The 24,204-nt window shown below is 47.3% G+C and overlaps 1 protein-coding gene across 2 annotated transcripts in view; it reads right to left on the reverse strand.

The window, feature by feature from the left end:
• The window catches only part of PRKDC (protein kinase, DNA-activated, catalytic subunit), a 503,687-nt gene that overhangs the window by 205,727 nt on the left and 273,756 nt on the right, over positions 1 to 24,204 (reverse strand). For both annotated transcript variants that reach the window (XM_073583775.1, XM_073583776.1), the window contains exons 47-51: positions 21,679 to 21,819; positions 20,959 to 21,078; positions 20,010 to 20,153; positions 19,738 to 19,889; positions 1,002 to 1,133 (exon numbers count right to left, since the gene is read on the reverse strand). In XM_073583775.1, coding sequence (XP_073439876.1) covers positions 1,002 to 1,133; positions 19,738 to 19,889; positions 20,010 to 20,153; positions 20,959 to 21,078; positions 21,679 to 21,819 — 689 coding nt within the window. The remainder of the gene's footprint in view (positions 1 to 1,001; positions 1,134 to 19,737; positions 19,890 to 20,009; positions 20,154 to 20,958; positions 21,079 to 21,678; positions 21,820 to 24,204) is intronic.

A 24,204-nucleotide genomic window follows, 5' to 3' on the forward strand; every position in this document is an offset into this window, starting at 1 on the left:
GCTCTTCTTCTTTCTGACAGAAAACAGGAGGAAGGAAAGAATATTACATACCAGAGATAAACTTTTCCTATGCACTGTTCAATGACTCAATGATCGGGGTCTGAATCATTCAAGACACCATTATATATCGGTAGCTGGATCTAGATGTTGGTGCTGCAGTGGGTAATCTAACCACCAGCAGAAGTCTAAACCAAATGGCGGGTCCTAACCTAAACTTTATTAGGGACCAGTGAAGAACTCCACACATCCATGTAGTACATGGACAGGTTATTCAACAAAATGGGAATGGAGCAAGATTTAGTTTCCTATGAAGCGCCACTGCAACAAAACTCATCATGCACTAATGAGCTTCACTAGAAAGAAGAAGTTTATTGCTGTAGATGCCTGCAGTTGGAAACCTTATGATCAACTTTTCGTCAGAGACAATTATACAAATCAGTACACCGGCTAAGTTTGTCACAAGCTGCTGAAAAGTCAATTAAAAACTTACATTGTAAGGCAAAAGAATACTGACATTTTGCAAAAGTTGCTGTAATAATAGATTAAAAAAATCTCTTTAAAAAAACAGTGATACAAAAGGGGCACTCCCATCTTACAAAATTGTCATGTTGTTAGAATATGCCCCCATGGTATGATCAGCATAGGCATACCTCTGTGATCGCCACTGATCCTAAGAATGAAGAGGCCGTAGCATTGATATACTGTAGCTCTGCTCCAGGCCATTCCATTTAGCAAAAAGTAGCACAACATTCACTAAAGGATTTTGAAGATTACACACAATTCAGCATGTTTAGTATTAGCAAATTATTGTGTGTGTGAATTCTTATTTAGGCTAGCCATTAGATTATTATTTTTTTTTTTTTTTAAATAATTCTACAAAAAGCGTTATTGGCAATTCTTAAATATATTGCAAATAATCTATTGCCCCTAATCTACAACAAATATAGGTAACCAAATAAAACAAACACACAAAACTCCTGTTTAAAACAAGGATAACTCACCGGTCAGAGTCTATTTCACATTTCGGGTCGTATGGAGAAAAGTTATTAGCAACCACCAAGCCTAGTAACTGAATTCCCACAGAGTTGTCTTTAGTATTGGGGTCTGTTCCAGAAAAACAGTCATATAGCAACCTTAAATGGAAATAAACAGTTTTTGTCAAAGCTCATGACGAAATGTATATATTACAATTATAGACATATGGGATACTCCAAAATGAAAACTGTAACATCTAAAAAAAAAAAGTACACAATTATTATTTTTACAGTAGTCACAATACTGTAATGCGTGCCCCCTAAACCACATTTTCTTTTAGTTGCTATATAAATGATTTGTTGCTGTTGTGTCTCTCTGCTATTTTTGAATAATATTTTCCAGGATCAATAAAATGGAATAAGTGTTGTACAATATCCGATGGAGATGACCACCATCCTTGCTTAGCAGCCATGTGCCATCACTATAAAGAGCAGCTTTTGATGCTGCGAGGGTGAGAGCCACGCTATGTACCCGGCACATAAGCATAATTATTATTATAACAACAACAATTATAATTCATGTGCCTTTTAAAGAGGTTGTCCACTACTTTATCATTGATGACTTATCCTTAGGATAGATCTTCAATGTCTGATCGGCTGGGGTCGGGAACCCCCGCTGATCAGCTGACCTCGGTGATGGCGGCGGCAGCCAGCATGAAATACTCAACTGTGGAGCTGCTCCGTCTTCTGATAGTGGCTGCGGTTGAGTATTGCACATCCGACACTTAATGATTTTCGGCCTCATTATATGAGAGGCCTTCCATCCCTTGTAGCAATCTAGGTGCTGTCAGTTATGACGGCCATCGGCACCAATTCTAAAGGCCCCCATGTCTGTCACGTGAGATCTCCCACTCCCACGAAGCCAGGCCTATAGAATGTGCACTGCATTGTAAAGGTGTTCAAGCTACTGCGGAGCGGGTTCAAGACCCCCCAAGATGACTTATAAAACATGCAAAAATATTATAAAAAATATTTGAAAAAAATAACCCACCCCCTATACAAATATTACACATTTTAAATCACTTAATTGTAAATAAACGGCAAATAAAAAGATTTAGCAGGTTTGCATTGCTGCATGCATTATTGTCAGAGCTAAATAAGATACAAAAACAGGATTTTTTGGGTTGCTTACCGTAAAATCTGTTTCTCGGAGCCTTCATTGGGGGACACAGAGACCATGGGTGTATGCTGCTGCCACTAGGAGGCTGACACTATGCACAAAAAAAGGATAGCTCCTCCTCCGCAGTGTACACCCCACCGACCGGCAGGGAATTCCTCAGTTAGTGAGAAAGCAGTAGGAGAAGTAACAGAATAGATTGAAAACAGAACAGACAACTCAACTGTAAACAACCAACAAACATAATAACAGGAATTGTAGAACATGGGAGGGTGCTGTGTCCCCCAATGAAGACTCCGAGAAACAGATTTTACGGTAAGCAACCCAAAAAATCCTGTTTTCTCGTTCGCCTTATTGGGGGACACAGAGACCATGGGACGTCACAAAGCAGTCCCTGGGGTGGGAAACAAACTTCCATCAGGCCAGCGGACTCACCACCGCAGCCTGCAAAATCCTTCTACCTAGGCTGGCGTCCGCCGAAGCGTAGGTGTGGACTTTGTAGAATTTCACAAACGTGTGAACCGATGACCAGGTTGCAGCTTTGCAAAGCTGCAGCGCGGAAGCTCTGTGGCGTACCGCCCAGGAAGCTCCCACTGCCCGGGTAGAGTGCGCTCTGATCCCCGGCGGAGACACTCTATGCTTAACCCGGTAGGCCTCCAAAATTGCCGATCTGATCCAGCGAGCAATAGTAGCCTTGGAGGCCGGGTGACCTTTCCGCGCCCCATCTGGAATGACGAAAAGAGAGTCTGTCTTTCGCAAGGAAGTCGTCCTAGACAGATAGACTCTCAGCGCCCTGACCAGATCCAGCTTGTTCAAGGACCGCTCCCGAGGATGAGATGGACTTGGACAGAAGGACGGCAGAACATTATCCTCATTGAGGTGAAAGAAGGACACCACCTTCGGAAGAAAAGAGGGCAGAGGCCGCAGAACTACCTTATCCTGATGAAGTACCAAAAAAGGCGAGCGGCAAGAAAGAGCCGCCAATTCCGACACGCGTCGGATGGAAGTGATGGTCACCAGAAAAGCTACCTTCCAAGAAAGGAGAGAAAGAGAAACATCCCTGAGAGGTTCAAAAGGAGGGCCTTGCAGAACCTCAAGAACCAGATTAAGATCCCATGGAACCACGGGCGCTCGGTACGGAGGAGCCGTGTGAGCCACGCCCTGAAGAAAGGTTTTGACCTGAGGACGGGAGGCCAACGTCTTCTGAAATAAAATAGACAGCGCCGAAACTTGACCCTTCAAAGAACTGAGGGCAAGTCCCGCATCCAGCCCTGCCTGAAGAAACGCCAGAACAGAAGGGAGCGAAAAGCACATGGGCGCGATGTCATTGGCCTCACACCAGGTGAAATAGGCCTTCCAAGTACGATAATAAATTTTGGAAGATGATGGCTTTCTTGCTCAGATCATGGTATGAATTACTTGATTGGAGAATCCTGCACGTTTCAAAACCTCGGTCTCAACAGCCACGACGTTAAATTGAGCGGCCGAGAATTGGGGTGGCAAATCGGGCCTTGAGACAGCAGAACCAATGTCCGCGAACCAAGACCTTCTGGGCCAATTCGGGGCGATGAGAATGACTGGAATTCCTTCTGCTTTGATCTTCTTCAACAGCTTGGGAAGAAGAGGCAGAGGAGAAAACAGGTAGGGGAGTTCGAACTGCGACCAAGGAACGGCCAGAGCGTCGGCGCCCACTGCAAGAGGGTCTCGAGACCTGGAAACAAACTGTGGGACTTTCCTGTTGAGGCGAGACGCCATCAGGTCTACATACGGGGTTCCCCATCGACGGCAGAGCAGATGAAACACCTCCGGATGTAGGGACCACTCTCCCGCCGCTAGACCCTCGCGGCTGAGAAAATCGGCGGCCCAGTTGTCTACGCCGGGAATGTGTACCGCGGAAATTGATGGGACAGAAATCTCTGCCCAATGAAGAATCTTGGACACTTCTACCAGAGCTGAGACACTCCGTGTCCCTCCTTGGCGGTTGACATATGCCATATGTCTGAATCCGGACAGGCAAGCCCCTGAGCAGCCTCTCCCAGTGGACGAGAGCTAGATAGATCGCTCGTATCTCTAGGACGTTGATCGGCAGAGCCGATTCCTGAGTCGACCAACGACCCTGAACAGTGTGATTGCGGAACGCTGCAACCCAGCCGAGGAGGCTGGCATCAGTTGCTACAATCTGCCAGTGAATGGGAAGAAAAGACCGACCCAAGGGGATGAGAGGTGACGTCAACCACCAGTTGAGTGACCGCTTGATCCGGCATGAAAGACGAACAGGACGATCCAGGGACAGAGCCGACCTGTTCCACCTCGACAGAATGGCGTGCTGGAGAGGTCTGGCGTGAAATTGGGCAAAGGGAACTGCCTCTATCGCCGCCACCATCTTTCCCAGGACCCTCATAGTTGTTCGGAGGGACGGAAATCGTGTGGTCTGCAGCGATCGTACATCCTGCTGCAGGGAAAGAATCTTCTCTCGTGGGAGGATCTTTTGGAGGACGGGATTCGAAGAAACGATCCCGTGGAAGAGAGACGAACTCTATCTTGTATCCTGACGATACAACCTCCCTGACCCAAGCATCCTCTACTGAGGCCAGCCAGACGTCCCTGAAGAAGAGGAGTCGACCTCCCAATTGGAAGGGACCCTCGGGAGTCCGACGACAGTCATGCAGATGTAGACCGTCCAGATCTGGATCTGGATGGTCTGCCCTGGGAAGAGTGGCATCGCCAGGAGGGAGTGGGCCTGAAGGAAACTTTATATCTTGGTGCGCCTGCGGTCTTTGTTGGTTGGATGGGTTCTCCGCCGTATTGAAACAGCGGAAAGCCCGAAAGGGTCGAAACTGACGCCTTAGTGGAGGTCTGCGAGGCTTGGACTGAGGGAGGAGGGAACTCGTGCCTCCGGTGGCGTCCTTAATAATCTGGTCCAATTGGGATCCAAAGAGGCGCACTCCCTGAAAAGGCATATTAGTAAGAGACTTCTTAGAAGACAAGTCCGCCTGCCAGGCCTTGAGCCAAATTGTACGTCGGATTGCCACAACGTTGCTTGATGCCTGAACTGCGCAGGATGCGGCATCCAAAGAAGCAGAAAGCAAATAATCCCCCGCATGAGAAATCTGATTGGCGAGATCGGCCAACCGCTCTGGTTGTGCTTTATCTAGGATGCCCTGACGAAGATCCTCTACCCAAGTAGCTATGGCCTTTGCTGCCCAAGATGAAGCAAAGCTTGGACATATCGCCGCTGAAGCCGCTTCGAAGGCAGACTTAGCTAGGGATTCTATAATCCTATCATTAGAATCCTTTAGAGACGCCACGCCTGAAAGCGGGAGAACCGTGTTATTAGAAAGTCTGGACACGGGTGGGTCCACCGAGGGAGAAGCAGCCCAGTTGTCCGTGAGCTCTTTAGCAAACGGGTACAGTACGCAGAGACGCTTTCCTCTTTGAAAGCGTCTGGTCGGATCTTCTCTTTCCCTGGTAAAAAATCTTTCCAAACTCGGAATGGAAAGGAAATACCCTGGAGGGTGTTTCCACCCGTCTGAAAGAAACCTCCTGATCTGAGGATTTCGCAGGGGGGTCAGCAATCTCGAAGGTATGGTGAATTGCTGCAATGAGGTCCTGCACCGTAACCTTCATGTTCGCATCCTGGTCCGAATCCAGCTCTAAAATCCCCTCAAAAGACCTGTCCGAGAACGCTTCACCTGACTCGGGAGAGGAGGCCCGGGAAGGAGGCTGCAGAGAAGGACTCTGCGGTGAGATGGGACGAGGAGAGGCTTCCGGCTGGAGATCCTGCCTGGGTCTTTTGCGACTAACGCTGGCTGACTCAGAAGGAATCTCTTGCGACCTGCTGGACCCTGCAGAAGTGTCCAGCGGCAACTTATCCAGAACGGCTACTGGGGACTGAGACACCCTGGTGAGGTCTGCCACTGATTGTGAAAGAGATGAAGCCCAGCCAGGCATGGGGGGTTCACTCTCACCTGGGGCCATAGATGGCTCCTGGGCGACATCAGGCTGAATTGGATTGCTACAGTCCTGGCAGAGGGGAGTGGACTGACCTGAGGGAAGTTTGCGATTGCAAGAAGAGCACGATCAGATTTAGAGTTAGACATAGTGAAAACTGAGGTAGTGCCGGAAGGTTGGGGGACAGAAGGCAGAGGAGGGTGTCAGTCTGCAGATGCAGAGCTACTCACGGTCTGGTGTCCCCAGAAACAATGCTATCCGACTTGTCTGCAGCTGCAGGTCAGAGCGAAATCCGGCTGACAGGCCCCGAGAGCGATATCTGACAGAACGGTGTCCGGCTGACAGGCTGAGAAGATGGCGACCGCCTGAGAGGAGTGGAGGAAAACGTGCGCTTCCAGGGGAAGAAGGGCGGAGCTAACCGCCAGGCTGAAAAAGGCACCGCCCGCTGGCCAATAACAGGCTGGGGTGCAAGAAAGACAGTGGGAGGACCTGGAACGGGCGGGAGAGAAGCCCGCTTAGTAGAAAGGGGTGGGGGGCGTAGCCGCGACGCTGAAGTAGGCCCGAAATGAAGCCGGGGCCTAAATTAATAGCGGCGGCCGCCTGTCAGCACGGGGTCGGGGAGGTGCCGCAGCATGAGCGCTGCCGCAAAAGGAACCTGTCAGGGGAGAAGGGAACTGCAAGAGGGAGCGGAGGTTGCCTGGATGCGCAGGATGTCCGCAGGTGTCCGCAGCGCTACCGCAACCCTGCTCCAAAGGGAATGCCGCCACCGTGCCCACTGAGGAGACCAAAGGGTCCCAATACTCAACCGTCCCGGGCCCGAATAAAGGTACCATGTTCCTGAAGGATATCTGCGTCTCGTCCAACCGACAGGCTCTGGTAGGCGAGTGGGTGGGAGACTGACGACAAGGACCCTATGAATCGCTGACACGTCTTCGTGTTGGCGTCCGTCTGGAAGGCTGCTGGTCCTGCTACGGAGAACTGCGAGGATACGGGGTGGCAGTACACGCCGTACTCACAGACTCCTTGTAGGAGTACAGATGTGACTATTCACTCTGTATCCCTCCGGAAAAACCTGAAAAGGAACGACGCACATCGAGGTAGATATGGGTCTAATCAAAGACCCGTGTCCACCTCCTACTGACACTAAGCTAAACTAAGGAATTCCCTGCCGGTCGGTGGGGTGTACACTATGGAGGAGGAGCTAACGTTTTTTTGTGCATAGTGTCAGCCTCCTAGTGGCAGCAGCATACACCCATGGTCTCTGTGTCCCCCAATAAGGCGAACGAGAAAAATATTTATCTAACATGGTGAATGTTGAAAACAGAAAAAAAAAGCATTTAGAAGCCTAAACAGGTATTTTTCAGGCCCTCAATTTCCCCAGAAAAGTACAACAATAAGGTAGCTGTAAAAACATCAGCAGAGAGAGAGAATTTTTTCAGCCGCCAGAACAAGGTTTAGGGTTAAATTTGCGGCAGAGGCAAATCCTCCGGGCATGCGCAATGTAAAATGCGGATCCGGCCGCACGAAAATACGTTGCATTGTCGGTTCAGGCATGTTGGCGGACGCCAAAATTTTGGCGGATCCGCAAAAAAACGGATCCAACGGATGGCCATCCGTCAAGATCCGCCGGTAATGCAACTCAATGGGAAAAAAACGGATCCGCCAAGCAAAATGGCGGATCCTTTTTTTTTTGCAAAACGGCGGATTTTGACTGATGGGGAAAAACGGATGTGTGAAACAGGCCTTAAAGGGAATCTGTGACCACATTTGCCCTATCTAAGCTATTAATATGGGCATAAAGGTTACAGACTGTTGAAGAGAATGATGCCTGTATGTCTCATATCAGGTGTCTTGTGGATAAATAATGTTTTAACAATGACCTCCTCCAGGCTCTGGGGAGAACGCTGGATGGAAGATAACTCTGCCCCTAGAGCTTATTTTACATGAACAGGGAATTACCAGCCTGATATGCAATGGTTACCAGTGTGATGTGTAATGGTTACCAGTAGAGTTGAGCGAAACGGGTCGAAAAAATTCAAAAGTCGCCGACTTTTGGCAAAGTCGGGTTTCATGAAACGAAACCCGACCCTAGGATGAGGTCGGCCACGAGGTCGGCGACTTACGCGCCAAAGTCGCGTTTCAAAAGTTTGTTTTGCGCTCTTTTTCAGCCAATCAGGATCCACGGACACCGTGGGCAACGTGATGACATAGGCACGGGTCACCACCATCTTTCAGAAGGGCATGCAAGTGATTGGCTTGCTTTGGTGGGCGTCACAGGGGGTATAAAAGGGCGTGCACGCCGACCGCCATCTTACTTCTGCCGATCTTAGTATAGGGAGAGGTTGCTGCTGATTCTGTAGGGAGAGCGTTAGGCAGGGAAGAAGACAAAAAAACTGCTTCTGCTGCTAGCGATTTGGCCTGCACAACACACCAGTCACTGTGTGTGCAGTGCAAGGGGAGGCTATATAGTGGTGTATCAGTGGTGTTGGTTGTTGGGCTGCCTTCTAAGGCTTCCTGACATTCCTGAATTGCTGTTTACCCACTGCTCCGCAAACTGCTTTTTTAAAAGCAATCCCAATTTTTTTTTTTTGTCCTGCTGAGAAGAAAAAAAAACTGCTTCTGCTGCTAGCAATTTGGCCTGCACAACACACCAGTCACTGTGTGTGCAGTGCAAGGGGAGGCTATATAGTGGTGTATCAGTGGTGTTGGTTGTTGGGCTGCCTTCTAAGGCTTCCTGACATTCCTGCATTGCTGTTTACCCACTGCTCCGCAAACTGCTTTTTTAAAAGCAATCCAATCTCCCTTATCCTCTAGTCACTTTTGTCACAGCTGTGCCATCGAGCCTGGCTGTCACATAGCACTGAGATATTCATTGGGCCTCACACAATCCAAAAGTGTCCAGTGTCCAAAAGTGTGTGCAGAGATTCAAAATCTCCCCTATCCTCTAGTCACTTTTGTCACAGCTGTGCCATCGAGCCTGTCACATAGCGCTCAGATATCAGTGGGCCTCACACAATCCAAAAGTGTCCACTGTCCACAAGTGTGTGCAGAAATTCAAAATCTCCCTTATCCTCTAGTCACTTTTGTCACAGCTGTGCCATCGAGCCTGTCACATAGCGCTCAGATATCAGTGGGCCTCACACAATCCAAAAGTGTCCAGTGTCCAAAAGTGTGTGCAGAGATTCAAAATCTCCCTTATCCTCTAGTCACTTTTGTCACAGCTGTGCCATCGAGCCTGTCACATAGCGCTCAGATATTCATTTGGCTTCACACAATCCAAAAGTGTCCAGTGTCCAAAAGCGTGTGCAGAGATTCAAAATCTCCCTTATCCTCTAGTCACTTTTGTCACAGCTGTGCCATCGAGCCTGTCACATAGCGCTCAGATATTCATTGGGCCTCACACAATCCAAAAGTGTCCAGTGTCCAAAAGTGTGTGCAGAGATTCAAAATCTCCCTTATCCTCTAGTCACTTTTGTCACAGCTGTGCCATCGAGCCTGTCACATAGCGCTCAGATATCAGTGGGCCTCACACAATCCAAAAGTGTCCAGTGTCCAAAAGTGTGTGCAGAAATTCAAAATCTCCCTTATCCTCTAGTCACTTTTGTCACAGCTGTGCCATCGAGCCTGTCACATAGCGCTCAGATATCAGTGGGCCTCACACAATCCAAAAGTGTCCAGTGTCCAAAAGTGTGTGCAGAGATTCAAAATCTCCCTTATCCTCTAGTCACTTTTGTCACAGCTGTGCCATCGAGCCTGTCACATAGCGCTCAGATATTCATTGGGCCTCACACAATCCAAAAGTGTCCAGTGTCCAAAAGTGTGGGCAGAAATTCAAAATCTCCCCTGTCCTATAGACACCTTGTACCTTGTTTTACATTACTATATAGTTTGTTGGATTTTGTCTACATTTCTACCAAATATGAGGAAGGCTGGTGGAAGAGGCCGTGGAATTGGGCGGGGGTTGGCAGCTGGTAATGATGGTGTTGGTGGTGGATCTGATGGTAGTGGCAAGAGCAAAATAGGACCGAATGCAGGAGGTGCTGACCCTGCGTCATCGTCTGGCTACATAAGGCCTCGAACGCTTAGTTTTCTAGGAGTTGGCAAACCGCTTTTAAAGCCAGAGCATCAGGAAAAAGTTTTGTCTTACATTGCTGACTCAGCCTCCAGCTCTATCGCCTCCTCTTCTTCAGTTGTAAAAAGTAAAAGCACTGAGTCGTCATTGGAGGCTCATGTTCATGAACCACACCTTTCCTTGTGTCCTTCACCCCAACCAAGATTGAAGGATGACGCAGGCCATACTACTGATTACTCCATGGAGCTGTTTTCACATACCATGCCTGGATTATCAAGTGAAATGGTGAATTACCCAGGCCAAGATGAATCTGACATGGAGTGCACTGATGCACAGCCGCTGATGGATGATTCTGCTGGTACATTCACTCAGAGCACTACATTGTCCTCGCAGTGTACAGAGCCAGATTCTGACCCTGATGAGACTCAGGTGCCCCTTCCCGCACACTATACCACCATACACGGTGACACAGAGGAAGGTGCACATGACATAGAAGAGGAGGTGATGGATGACCCAGTTGTTGACCCAGATTGGCATCCATTGGGGGAAGAGGGTGCTGCTTCCAATAGCTCAGATGAGGAGCATCCACAGCAGACATCGACATCGCAACAGCTGTTATCTGGCAGGCCCGGAGCACTCCAAAGACAGGTTCCAAACATCAAAAGAGTTGCTGGACAGCTTGTCCGGAGGGTCAAAAGATCACAGCGTGCTAGGCCGCAAAATGTCTGCCAAAGTAGGAAGAGTGCAGTGTGGCACTTTTTTGAACAAAATCCTCATGATCAGGCCAAGGTTATCTGTAAGAAATGCGCAAAGACCTTTAGCCGAGGGAAAAATCTGAAAAATTTGAATACCAGTTGCATGCTTAGACATTTAACCAGCATGCACTTGCAAGCGTGGACACAACACCAAACCTCAAGTGCCACATGTGCAACTGATCACAACGAAGGTAGTCAGCAACGCTACATTGTTTCCCCCACTGTAAGCCCACCGGTTAGCACAGCAGCAAATGTTGAGGTGTCGTTGCAAGACCACAGCAGTCAGGGAATCCCACTGTTATATCAAGGAAAGACTGATTCTAGGCCATCAGAAAGAACACCAACTCCATCACCATCATCAACCCTCTCTCAGTCCGCCCTGTCCACCGCTACTTCCACCATATGCAGCTCTCAAGTCCAGCTCACCCTCCCAGACACTATGAGTAGGTCAAGAAAGTACTCAGTCTCTCATCCGCGTACACTGGGTTTGAACGCCCACATTGCCAAACTAATCTCGTTTGAGATGATGCCCTTTCGGTTGGTGGAAAGCACAGCTTTCCGCGAACTCATGGCCTATGCAGTACCACGCTATGACCTACCCAGTCGCCACTTCTTCTCTCGCAAAGCCATCCCAGCCCTCCACCATCATGTGAAAGACCGCATTGTCCATGCACTCAAGCAGTCAGTGAGCGGAAAGGTGCACCTCACAACTGATGCATGGTCCAGTCGGCATGGCCAGGGCCGTTACGTGTCCATCACTGTGCACTGGGTTAATGTGGTGGATGCAGGGTCCACAGGGGACAGCGGTGGTGGGACAGTGCTGCCTAGCCCACGGTATAGGAAACAGTTGGCTGTAGGCGTTCGACCCTCCTCCTCTTCCTCCAGAAGCGAAAGCTCGTCCACAGAGCGCAGTCGTACGAGCACTCCATCTGCAGCTGCCACTGTTGCACACGATGTGTCCCCCTATCGAGCAGCTAGTGGAAAGCGTCAGCAGGCTGTGTTGCAGATGATGTGTTTGGGCGACAGACACACCGCCGAGGTGCTGGCCGAGTACTTGAAGCGACAAACTGAGTCATGGCTGGGCAGTGTACATCTTGAGGCAGGCAAGGTAGTTAGTGATAACGGCCGTAATTTTGTGGCAGCCATAGCCCTTTCAAAACTCAGCCACATACCTTGCTTGGCTCACACCTTGAACCTGGTGGTGCAGTGCTTCCTCAAAAATTATCCGGAGTTAACAGCCCTGCTCCAGAAGGTGCGAAGACTGTGCGCGCACATCCGCCGGTCACCTGTACACTCCGTTCGTATGCAGAAGCTGCAGCGATTGCTCCACCTTCCCAACCACCGCCTCATTATCGACATTGCAACAAGGTGGAACTCCACCCTGCACATGGTGGAGCGGCTGTGCGAGCAGAGGCAGGCCATAATGCATTTGTGGGAGGATACACGGCCAGGCACTTTGAGAGCAGACATGGAGTTGACAGGTGTGCAGTGGTCGAAGCTGAAAGACCTTTGTAAAGTCCTTCAGTGTTTTGAGGAATGCACACGGCTGGTAAGCGCAGACGACGCCATCCTAAGCATGAGCATCCCACTTATGCGTCTGCTCATGCAAACTTTGACGCACCTTAAGGAGCAGGCGTCTGCAGCCAATGTTGATGAGGAGGAAGAGGAGGAGGGAATCCTTGATGACATTCAGCCATTGTCTGCTCAGGGACCTCTCCTGGACGAGGTGGAGGAAGAAGAGGAGGAGGATGATGGGGATGATTACTTAGGGGAGGAGGATGCATCTCGTGGGGCAAGTGAAAATGTTGGCGTGGCAAGGTCTGGTACAGGGTTTGTGCGTGACTGGAGGGATGTGGATTTGCCAGAAAGTGCTCCTCCAACCAGCACTCGCAGTGCATCATTGACACCGGGAACATTGGCCCACATGTCAGATTATGCCTTGCGGATCCTAAAAAGGGACCCCCGCATTGCCAAAATGATGAACGATGACGACTACTGGTTGGCCAGCATCCTGGATCCACGCTATAAAGGCAAATTACAAAACATCATGCCACAGGAGAACCTTGACCTAATATTGGCTAATAAACAAGCAACTCTGGTAAATCGGTTGCTTGAGGCATTCCCAGCACACAGCAGCGGTGATGGTTCTCACACGAGCCGTACGGGCCGGGGGCAGCTTGGCAGAGGTGTTCGTGGTGCACACAGCAGAAGTGGCGTTGGAGACAGGGGTTTCATGACAATGTTGTGGACTGATTTTTCAAATACCGCTCACACAACTGGTAATACTGCATCGATGGAAAGTGACAGGAGACAGCAGTTGTCAACTATGGTTACAAACTACTTTTCCTCCCATATCAATGTTCTCCCACACAGGTCATTCCCCTTTGACTATTGGGCCGCTAAACTGGACACCTGGCCTGAATTGGCACAATATGCCTTACAGGAGCTCGCTTGCCCAGCTGCAAGTGTGCTATTGGAAAGTCTTCAGTGCAGCTGGATCAATCCTGACAGAAAAAAGGACCCGTCTGTCAACCCAAAATGTGGATGATCTAACCTTCATTAAAATGAACCACAAATGGGTTTCCAAGGATTTTGTCCCACCTTCCCCTGATGACACATAGGGTGACAGAAAAATGGCTTGCTTTGGTCCACCTCTTCCTGGTACTTCACCTATTTCGCCTTTTGCATCAGCTGAATGTCCAACATCAACATATGCCACTTTCTAAAACTCCCTAACTGTGCTGCCTCCCCCCCCCATGGCCGGGGTCACCACCTACCGCACGACACCGTGTGAGTGCCGTTGCCCTGGACAGGTGGGTAGGCCGACTCTTGGGCGCGGGCACTGGCACAGGGTCCCTCATAGTGCAATCAAGTGTCTCTGACGGTGGTGGTACACACCCGCCGTCAGACACACCGCTGTACTATGAGGGGCCCAGTGCCAGTACCGACGCCCACGAGTGGGCCCCCCTTGCTTGGGCAGGGCCCCAGCATTTGCAATCTTTACCTCTCCCTGCTCCTCCGCTGTGTAATCTGGGCCGTCAAATCCATACTGTGCCTGACACCGTCTGAGCCTGCCTCCTGAGACATATATTTTGAATGTATACGCTATCCATACATGTTATCCAGGGATACGGTACCCTTTCTAACCTTTGTGCAATCACGTGCAATCCATACTGGGCCTAACACCGTCTGAGCCTGCCTCCTGAGACATATATTTTGAATGTGTACGCTATCCATACATGTTATCCAGGGATACGGTACCCTTTCTAACCTTTGTGCAATCACGTGCAATCCATACTGGGCCTAACACAGTCTGAGCCTGCCTCCTGAGACATATATTTTGAATGTGTACGCTATCCATACATGTTATCCGGGGATACGGTACCCTTTCTAACCTTTGTGCAATCACGTGCAATCCATACTGGGCCTAACACCGTCTGAGCCTGCCTCATGCTGTATAGACATATATTTTGAATGTGTACGCTATCCATACATGTTATCCAGGGATACGGTACCCTTTCTAACCTTTGTGCAATCACGTGCAATCCATACTGGGCCTAACACCGTCTGAGCCTTCCTCCTGAGACATATATTTTGAATGTGTACGCTATCCATACATGTTATCCAGGGATACGGTACCCTTTCTAACCTTTGTGCAATCACGTGCAATCCATACTGGGCCTAACACCGTCTGAGCCTGCCTCCTGAGACATATATTTTGAATGTGTACGCTATCCATACATGTTATCCAGGGATACGGTACCCTTTCTAACCTTTGTGCAATCACGTGCAATCCATACTGGGCCTAACACCGTCTGAGCCTGCCTCATGCTGTATAGACATATATTTTGAATGTGTACGCTATCCATACATGTTATCCAGGGATACGGTACCCTTTCTAACCTTTGTGCAATCACGTGCAATCCATACTGGGCCTAACACCGTCTGAGCCTGCCTCATGCTGTATAGACATATATTTTGAATGTGTACGCTATCCATACATGTTATCCAGGGATACGGTACCCTTTCTAACCTTTGTGCAATCACGTGCAATCCATACTGGGCCTAACACCGTCTGAGCCTGCCTCCTGAGACATATATTTTGATTGTGTACGCTATCCATACATGTTATCTGGGGATACGGTACCCTTTCTCACCTTTGTGCAATCACGTGTAATCCATAGTGGGCGTGAGAACGGCTGGCGAGCTGTTAAGCAAGCTACAGCACCTGTCCAGACAAGTACAGGGATTCCCTAGCGAGGAGACTTATTTGATTGTTTTCAATGTTGGGACAGCAATTTTTGGGGAGCACTATACTCTGGAGAATGATAGATGGGGCCCACCATACACTGGAACATTCCAAAGGTGGACATCAGACACTGGAGCAGCATTTACAGGGCCCATTATACACTAGAGCATTAGAAATGGGGCCCATTATGTTTGGAGCATTATTTGGGCCCATAAGACAGTGGAGCTTCGTCCATGGGGACCAACATATACTGTAGCATTATGTGGAGCTCATCATATACTGTTTCAAACATTATATGGGACCAATGATTCTGTATGGAGAAATAGATGGGCCTCGTCATGAGATGTAAAAAGTGAGGTATTTTTCATTGTACTATACCGCTATTTCTCTGCCGTATCGGAGCATGATGAGTTGTGGTATGTGTTAAAGGGGCGCTCTTTCGCCCAGGGCACATGAAAACCTGCAGCCAGCCCTCCCCCCCACAACTTTAGCCAAATAACCCCCATTTTTCAGTGCGTAACTTGTATTATGAAGTTAATTAAGCTTAAGAAAGAAGAATTGATGCTTTTGGCATTCAAATGGGCACTGTAGGTGTGTTTCCTGTCCTCCTCTCACTGCCGAATTTTATTCCCCATTGACTTACATTGGGTTTCGTGTTTCGGGACGACCCCGACTTTTCCCTATAATCGGACGATCTTGCTCGACCCGACTTTTGGAAAAGTCGGGTTTCACGAAACGAAACGCGACCCTAAAAAACCAAAAGTCGCTCAACTCTAGTTACCAGTATGATATGTAATGGCAGCTCTGCTCTCCTGACCTCACTGCAGAGCTGTGTGTGATTATACCTGATACATCTGCACGTTCCTCTCAGATTCAGCCTCCATCTCACAGGCAGACAGGGCTTCAATATTGTTGCAATACAACCAGGGTCGGACTGGGGTGACTAGGGCCCACCAAGGGAATTAATTTTAGGGGCCCACCTACAGTAATGTACAACTCAACATTTAGGCTTTGAGATCGCGGAATTACACCATGGGTTCTTTTGCCGTATATCCCACGCCAAATCTGCATCATTTCAGCATCCTAATTCTACTAAAAGCTGCACCGTTGTTCATATGCTGCAGATCTTTCCGCACTACGATTCATTTAATCCATTAGGGCCGCAGGCCTGTTTTCACCTTAATGCCCAGGCCATTTTTTGCAAATCTGACCTGTGTTACTTTGAAGTTAAAAAGTGACCCCATTTTGGAATCTACACCGCTGGTTACATTGTCTAATAATCATTATATTTTATATATATTTTGAACGGAGGTTACTACATCGACATGATACGAGAACGGAGCTTACAAGATAGACATGATACGAGAACGGAGCTTACAACATAGACATGATACGAGAACGGAGCTTACAACATAGACATGATACGAGAACGGAGCTTACAACATAGACATGATACCAGAACGGAGCTTACTACATCGACACGATACCAGAACGGAGCTTACTACATCGACATAATACCAGAACGGAGCTTACTACATCGACACGATACCAGAACGGAGGTTACTACATCGACATGATACCAGAACGGAGCTTACTACATAGACATGATACCAGAACGGAGCTTACTACATCGACATGATACCAGAACGGAGCTTACAACATCGACATGATACCAGAACGGAGCTTACTACATCGACATGATACCAGAACGGAGCTTACTACATCGACATGATACCAGAACGGAGCTTACTACATCGACATGATACCAGAACGGAGCTTACAACATCGACATGATACCAGAGTGGAGCTTACTACATCGACATGATACCAGAACGGAGCTTACTACATAGATACGATACTTACTACTTACACGCAGAATGTAACTATGGCTTCTCCCCTGTAAATTTGATGCTGAAATAAAAATGTACATATCACACTTTCTGAACATAACTGTGGCTTCTTCCCTGTGTGAATTCCCTGATGTACATTTGATTTCTTTGGAGTTGATTTGACAGAAACAAATTGTGAGCGAATAATTCATTGATTTTGAATGGAGCTTACAACATAGACATGATACCAGAACGGAGCTTACTACATCGACATGATACCAGAGGGGGCCACTACACAGCCCAGGCAGAGAGGGACCCACTACAAGGCCCTGGCAGAGGGGGGCCCACTACATGGCCCGGTAGAGGGGGGCCAATACATGACCCAAGCAGAGGGGGGCACACTACACAGCCCAGGCAGAGGGGGGCCGCTACACAGCCCAGGCAGAGGGGGGCCGCTACACAGCCCAAGTAGGGGGGGCACACTACAAGGCCCTGGCAGAGGGGGCCCGGCCCACTACACAGACCAGGCAGAGGGGGGCCCATCACACAGACCAGGCAGAGAGCGGCCCTGCCCACCACACAGTCAGACCAGGCAGAGAGGGGCCCACCAGTGCCACCACACAGACCAGGCAGAGGGGGGCCCATTACAAGGCCCAGCGCAGCGCTAGATGCCAATGCATTCCTCCTGAGTCCTCCTGTACATTGGTGGCAGTGTGGGTGGCACTGCACTTTTACTTACATACATTACATTAATGCAGAAGCAGCAGCAGGCAGCAGCAGGCAGCAGCGCTGGATGCAGTCACAGGCAGCCGAGGTCACGTGAGGAGGGACACCAGCCCACTACAAGGCCCTGGCAGAGGGGGGCCCACTACATGGCCCGGTAGAGGGGGGCCAATACATGACCCAAGCAGAGGGGGGCACACTACACAGCCCAGGCAGAGGGGGGCTGCTACACAGCCCAAGTAGGGAGGGCACACTACAAGGCCCTAGCAGAGGGGGCCCACTACATGGCCCGGTAGAGGGGGGCCAATACATGACCCAAGCAGAGGGGGGCACACTACACAGCCCAGGCAGAGGGGGGCCGCTACACAGCCCAAGTAGGGGGGGCACACTACAAGGCCCTGGCAGAGGGGGCCCACTACATGGCCCGGTAGAGGGGGGCCAATACATGACCCAAGCAGAGGGGGGCACACTACACAGCCCAGGCAGAGGGGGGCCGCTACACAGCCCAAGTAGGGGGGGCACACTACAAGGCCCTGGCAAAGGGGGCCCACTACATGGCCCGGTAGAGGGGGGCCAATACATGACCCAAGCAGAGGGGGGCACACTACACAGCCCAGGCAGAGGGGGGCCGCTACACAGCACAAGTAGGGGGGGGCACACTACAAGGCCCTGGCAGAGGGGGCCCGGCCCACTACACAGACCAGGCAGAGGGGGGCCCATTGCAAGGCCCAGCGCAGCATTCCTCCAGAGTCCTCCTGTACATTGGTGGCAGTGTGGGTGGCACTGCACTTTTACTTACATTAATGCAGCAGCGCAGCGCTGGATCAGATTATGCAGACTCAGTCAGGCAGCCGAGGTGGTTCTGCAGAGGCAGCGCGCGTTCCCGGGCTGCACACAGACAACGCGGTCACGTGAGGAGGGACACCAGGGGTGGAGTCGGCGCTGCTTTCCTGCCCTGTGTGCTGTGCAGTGTGTGGCTGAGTCGAATGGTGGAGGCGGGTGCCGCACTGTACGGGCGGGCCAGGGGCCGGGCAGACGTGATCGGGGCGGCGCCGGCGCTGGATGATCTGGTTCATCAGTGACTCAGTCACAACACAGGTACGACTCAAGCGACCAGTGACTGTGACCTGTGAGTGACAGTGACATTCGGGGGCGGGGCCCACCGAGGGATCCAACGATACCTCGGTGGGCCAGTCCGAGCCTGAATACAACAGAGCACAGAGAGATGCAAAAAAATGTGTTTGCAAGACTGTAACAGTGTTAGTTACTTGTCTCACACTGGTAACTCCCCCATCATGTACTATAATCACTGGAGGCAGAGTTATCTTCCAGGCGCAATCCGCCCCAGAGCCTGGAAGAGGTCACTTACATAAAGGGATAAAAGATTATTTATCAACAACGAGGCATCTGATTTGAGGCATACAGGGATCACTTTTTTCAGCATTCTGTAAGCCCATACTAATAGTTTATACAGGAAAAATGTGATGACATTCCCTTTAAATAAAAAATAAAAGAATTAGCAATTTTTGCTGCAATCATATGGACCTGAAGAATGTTATGTCTTTTTTTTTTTTTTAGCACAATGAATACTGTAAAAAAAAAAAAAAAAAAAAAATTCCCTCTCTCCACTCCCTCCCCACAAAAAAGATGGTGGAATTGCAACACTTGGAATTTTCTTTCCCCTTGTTAATGCTTTGCTGTAATGCTGATTAAGGTCCAAATGTGGCCATACACCTGTAATGCCTGTGGAATGAGTGTTTCTGACAGAAATTTCTCATGACTTCCCCAGCATGTCAACACCCCATGGGACTGTTGAGTTTGGGTCCAGAGACACACAGCCAGTCAGGCCATCACGGTCCATTCTCCTGTGATACAGGTGAGATGAGCTGAAAATTCTGAAAAGTCTGAAAATTTCAGGAGCTACGGTAAGTTACATTTTCAGCAGATTTGCAAATATTCAAGGGTGTATGGATATGAAGAATTACCCATTACCACCGCTCTACATACCTGTATGGAATACAAAGACATTCCTTCCAGCACTCCAACACAGTTTTAATGATCTCAAGATTATGTCTGTACACTGCTCTCTTTTCATGAAATGAATTCTTCATCATAAATTCAAGCAATCTGTTAGCCAAGATTTCTTCCTTTGTCATCCCCTGAAAAACAAATACATTTTTACATTAAACTAACATTTATGTGGCAGCAAATCCTTTAGAAATCATGGTCATTTATTTACGTGTTTATTCAATTCTTACTGAGCCTCAGCTACTACTTACAGTAGGTGTAGCAACCCCAGACCAAGAAAGAAGAGTCACAACAGTCTCTACAACCAAGTAGTGAATGCCCGTTCCACCATTGTTACCAGACACGATCAGCTGTAATATTGGCCCAATCCAAAACTTTGCATAGGGACGGAAAACCTAAAAACACAAGATCAAGCTTTCACACAGGTATATGAAGTGTGTACTATGATGCTCATATAAAATAGGTATACATATACTTTGACAATTAACATATTAAAACATATTGGACCTTGGCCCTCATGCAAATTAAGTAATCTGACAAAAAGAGTTGCCTAACTACACATTTCAAAAAAAGTAAAGGCGCACAAAAACATTTTGGCCACTCAAATAAACCAAACGTACGAACAGCAAAGTCTTTAACCAATTAACATCACATTTTTTATCATCGGATTATGTTTTCATTCATTGTTATTTAGGTGTGAATTCTGGTAATACTTCACTTCTCTTTTCCACGGCCAGGCATTACCCAAGTCGCACAGATCATGGAAATTTAGATGTTTTAGGAGAACGCTTCTCTTTGGAGCTAAAACACTTAGGACATTTGTGGCGCCTCCTTTGGATTTTTTTCTCTGCACAGCCTTTCATTTATTTTATATTTTTATTTGTAACGATTTTACAATAAATACCTTTGATAGGTACTTGTGTGTGACATTTGTGTGCATGCTTTTCCTTTATTCGAATGTACTATTAAAAACTAGAGGCCGACGTGTGTCTAAAGACGAAGAGGATAGCTAAAGTATAGTTAAATAAAAGGAAATATTACTGATGATATAATACATTTCAACAATAATCAGGAAATTCCTAAAAAGCTAGAGGCCACGGAAAAATAATAATAACCCATAACATCATGCAATATGCTCAATCAGTACTGTACTCTTAATAAGAGGTGTAAAAACAGAGTTAATATTTTTTTATCACCTACTTCTTCAGTGTTAACAACAAGCTTGGAAATGAAAAGGCGTATGTTCAACGGAGTGGATGGATTTCCTAGTTTGGAATGTAAAAAGGTCATCCATGGTGGCAGGTCTTCTGGCATTTTACCCTAAATGCAAACAGAATGGAGATAGATTTTACTAAATCATTACTATGGTACCTACAATCTGTCAGAATAAACATTTTGGCTTTTCTGCCTGTGCAATCTAGAGTTCCATTTTGCTAACTACTCTGGAAACATGAAACACGAGGTTTCACATTTTCTTGTTTGTTTTATCACAGGAGCGAGTTTTTCTACTGGGTCTCCAACCCTCCGAGATCCAGCGACCACTAAGCTTGTATGTAAATTACTTGATTTATGATGATCTTAGAGGGCTGCTAGAAGTGACAGAAACCCTTGCTCCTGTGATGTAACAGGTGGGAAACTGTGTTACATCAAAGAAGGAAGAATCTGCGAGTCTGCTGCTGTGTCATCTGTATATTCACTTATCATATCTGATTCATGTTTCCTCCCTTGGACAGGAGTTGTAGTAAGTGCCGACCATGATCTGGAGCAACACTGCATGGTCAGACACAGCAAATAAGACAATACATAGCAGGGGCACGTTTATAAAATTATCTAAGCATACGAACATTTTTATTTTTTAACTCATCCAATTGTTCATGAGACAATCCTTTTAAGGCTTCCAAAACATGCATCTTTCCATACCTCTTCTACTTTTGGTGTGAAGTCATTTTTCTGCATGTGTTTAATCAGACCAGTCATAGCTGTCATGGATTCATGCTGATTTAGTTCATCCATTTCAAACTCCATAATATCTTCTGGGGTCTGGGCTTGAAGGCTGCGATCCTGTCAGAACAGTGCTGAATTATAAAACATTCTTCATGTGAAAATAAATTGAACTCCATTTAGACATGACAGAGGTGATATGTATTCCATACTGAACAAAATGCAATATATACATTAATGTTCTTAACTCCTTCACGACATATGATGCACAATTTTGTCACATATCGTGTCCCTGCCATTGATGCGGGCTCCCATGCCGAGCTTGCATCTTTCCTAGCAAGTTAAAGGGCTGATTTAATCAGCCATCATGTGCCTTTAACAGCCTATCTGGCATTTCTACAGTGCACATATCCCTATATCCTGTAGGACCTGAGGTATCTATTACTGGGCATAATGCACCGCAGTCCCTACTTATGTGTTAGTCGGCATCATTCCCGGAAGATGATGGATGATTTAAACATTATTGTCTTTAATAGGGTCAATGAGTGGCAATTATACTCCCCAAATTTTCACAGATTCTGCATTTGATGTGACCATGTACATACAGTATATGGATGAAGTGTGCCCCTTAGTTGTGTCATAGAAGGGTGGAAATTCCATATTGTAGGCTGACTTGCATCAAATTTACTCCTGCCTGATATAACAGACTTACTAAGGCTTCACCCAAAAGGTTAGATTAGGTTAGATTGCATCAGAAAGCCACAGTAATTTGACAAAGGCACTGGTGGATAGCATCATAAACCAATAAAAGACCACTTAAAAATCAGACTATTTCAATAATGATAGTGCAAATTTCATATTACAAAAATAATTTAAGCCATAAGCCCTGAAATCTGCCCAATGTTAGCATGGCCGCTGTGCACATCACTTCCTTCTGCTGGTGGCACATGCTCAGTCGGGAGCCTCGCCTGTGACGTCATGGATGGCGCTATCGCGCTTTCTGGTGACGTGGCCGCGAGACCTCAGGCAGGAGCGCCATGAACGCGGCAGCTGGTGAAGCGCCGCATAGCGCCTATGATTGGCTTGCAATTTAATTATGCCCATTATATAGGGTAGTCAGCCCACCTACCTCATCACTCCCTGAGGAGACAAACGTGTGAAACGCGCGTTGGAGTGAGAGGTGACAGCGTTCACATGCACAGCATGAATCCAGGTCAGTAGTTTACTTAACCCCTTACCCTTACGGCTTAAATTATTTTTGTAATATGAAATTTGCACTATGCACTTTACAGAGTCTCTTACATTAATGATAATATTGTGCCATTTGATATATTATGTGATGTCTCCAGTAATATGGACAAAGTGGATTAGAGGTAAATAATATGCACATGAGCACTGCACTTTAACATAGATGATTTTTGATGTTTTGCTTTTCCATTCTCTGGAGACATCATATATCCTGGATAATAATTTCTTACACTTCTTGCAGTGTATGTTCACCTATTTCCTCTATCGAATTTTAATGTTGTTTTTCTTTTTTTAGATGTGAATACTTTTCCGCCCAATGATGACAAAAGTATTCTCTATTTTCTGGTTAGCCAATATAGGTATCACTCTGAGAATACTTTTGTCATCATTGGGCGGAAAAGTATTCACATCGATTTTTCTGGCTAACACGGTACCACAAAATAATTTATTATTGTACATCAATGTTTTTTTTAGGAATTTTTTGTTGGTGTCTATAATTAAATAAAATTGTCTATTTGAAGAATATTATTGAAATAGTCTGATTTTTAAGTAGTCTCTTTTTGGTTTATGATTCTAGTGTGTCTACTTAAACTAATATAAAAAAACTTTTAGGGCGGATATATATTTTTTCTCCTTTTGTTTGGAATAAGTATACAGGTGGATAGTATGGCTGAGGATTGCTAATGAGACAAGAAAGATAAACTATGGCGATGAGTGGAACCATAACATTTTGATATTTTTAGAAGCAGCATTTTGACCTTTTTATTATAGGGCAGATAAACCCTTTGGCCTATCACTCGCGCTCACTACAATCTAGCGCTTGTTAGCCGTCAGTCCAGGCTGGGCAGACACTGACAGCCGGATTCAACTACCGTACTTTCTTACACGATTTAAAAAGCAGCAAAACAAGAAGGCAAATATGATGGAATTACCACACTTAGATGATGTTCATTCACTCACCTCTCTTTTAGCTCATTGAAAATATCCAAACCCGTGACATGACACTAAACATAGTTTAATAACTGAATTTATGATTTTTTTTTAGAGGAAGCAGAGGAAAATAAATATGAACTCAATCAATGCTAAGCGAAAAATCATGGAATCATCATAAAAACAATAATTTATACTCCTCCTAGAGCACGTATGACAACACCACCCTACATCAAGCTGGCTCCAACCTCCGCAGAGGCTGCGTTTCACATACGACTGAATTTGGCCGTAATGATAGTAGTAAAGAAGGGGTTGGACAAAGATCTG

The sequence above is a fragment of the Dendrobates tinctorius genome, unplaced genomic scaffold (assembly GCF_039654945.1).
Source record: "Dendrobates tinctorius isolate UK_male_01 unplaced genomic scaffold, ASM3965494v1 ptg000081l, whole genome shotgun sequence".
NCBI classification, from domain to species: domain Eukaryota; kingdom Metazoa; phylum Chordata; class Amphibia; order Anura; family Dendrobatidae; genus Dendrobates; species Dendrobates tinctorius.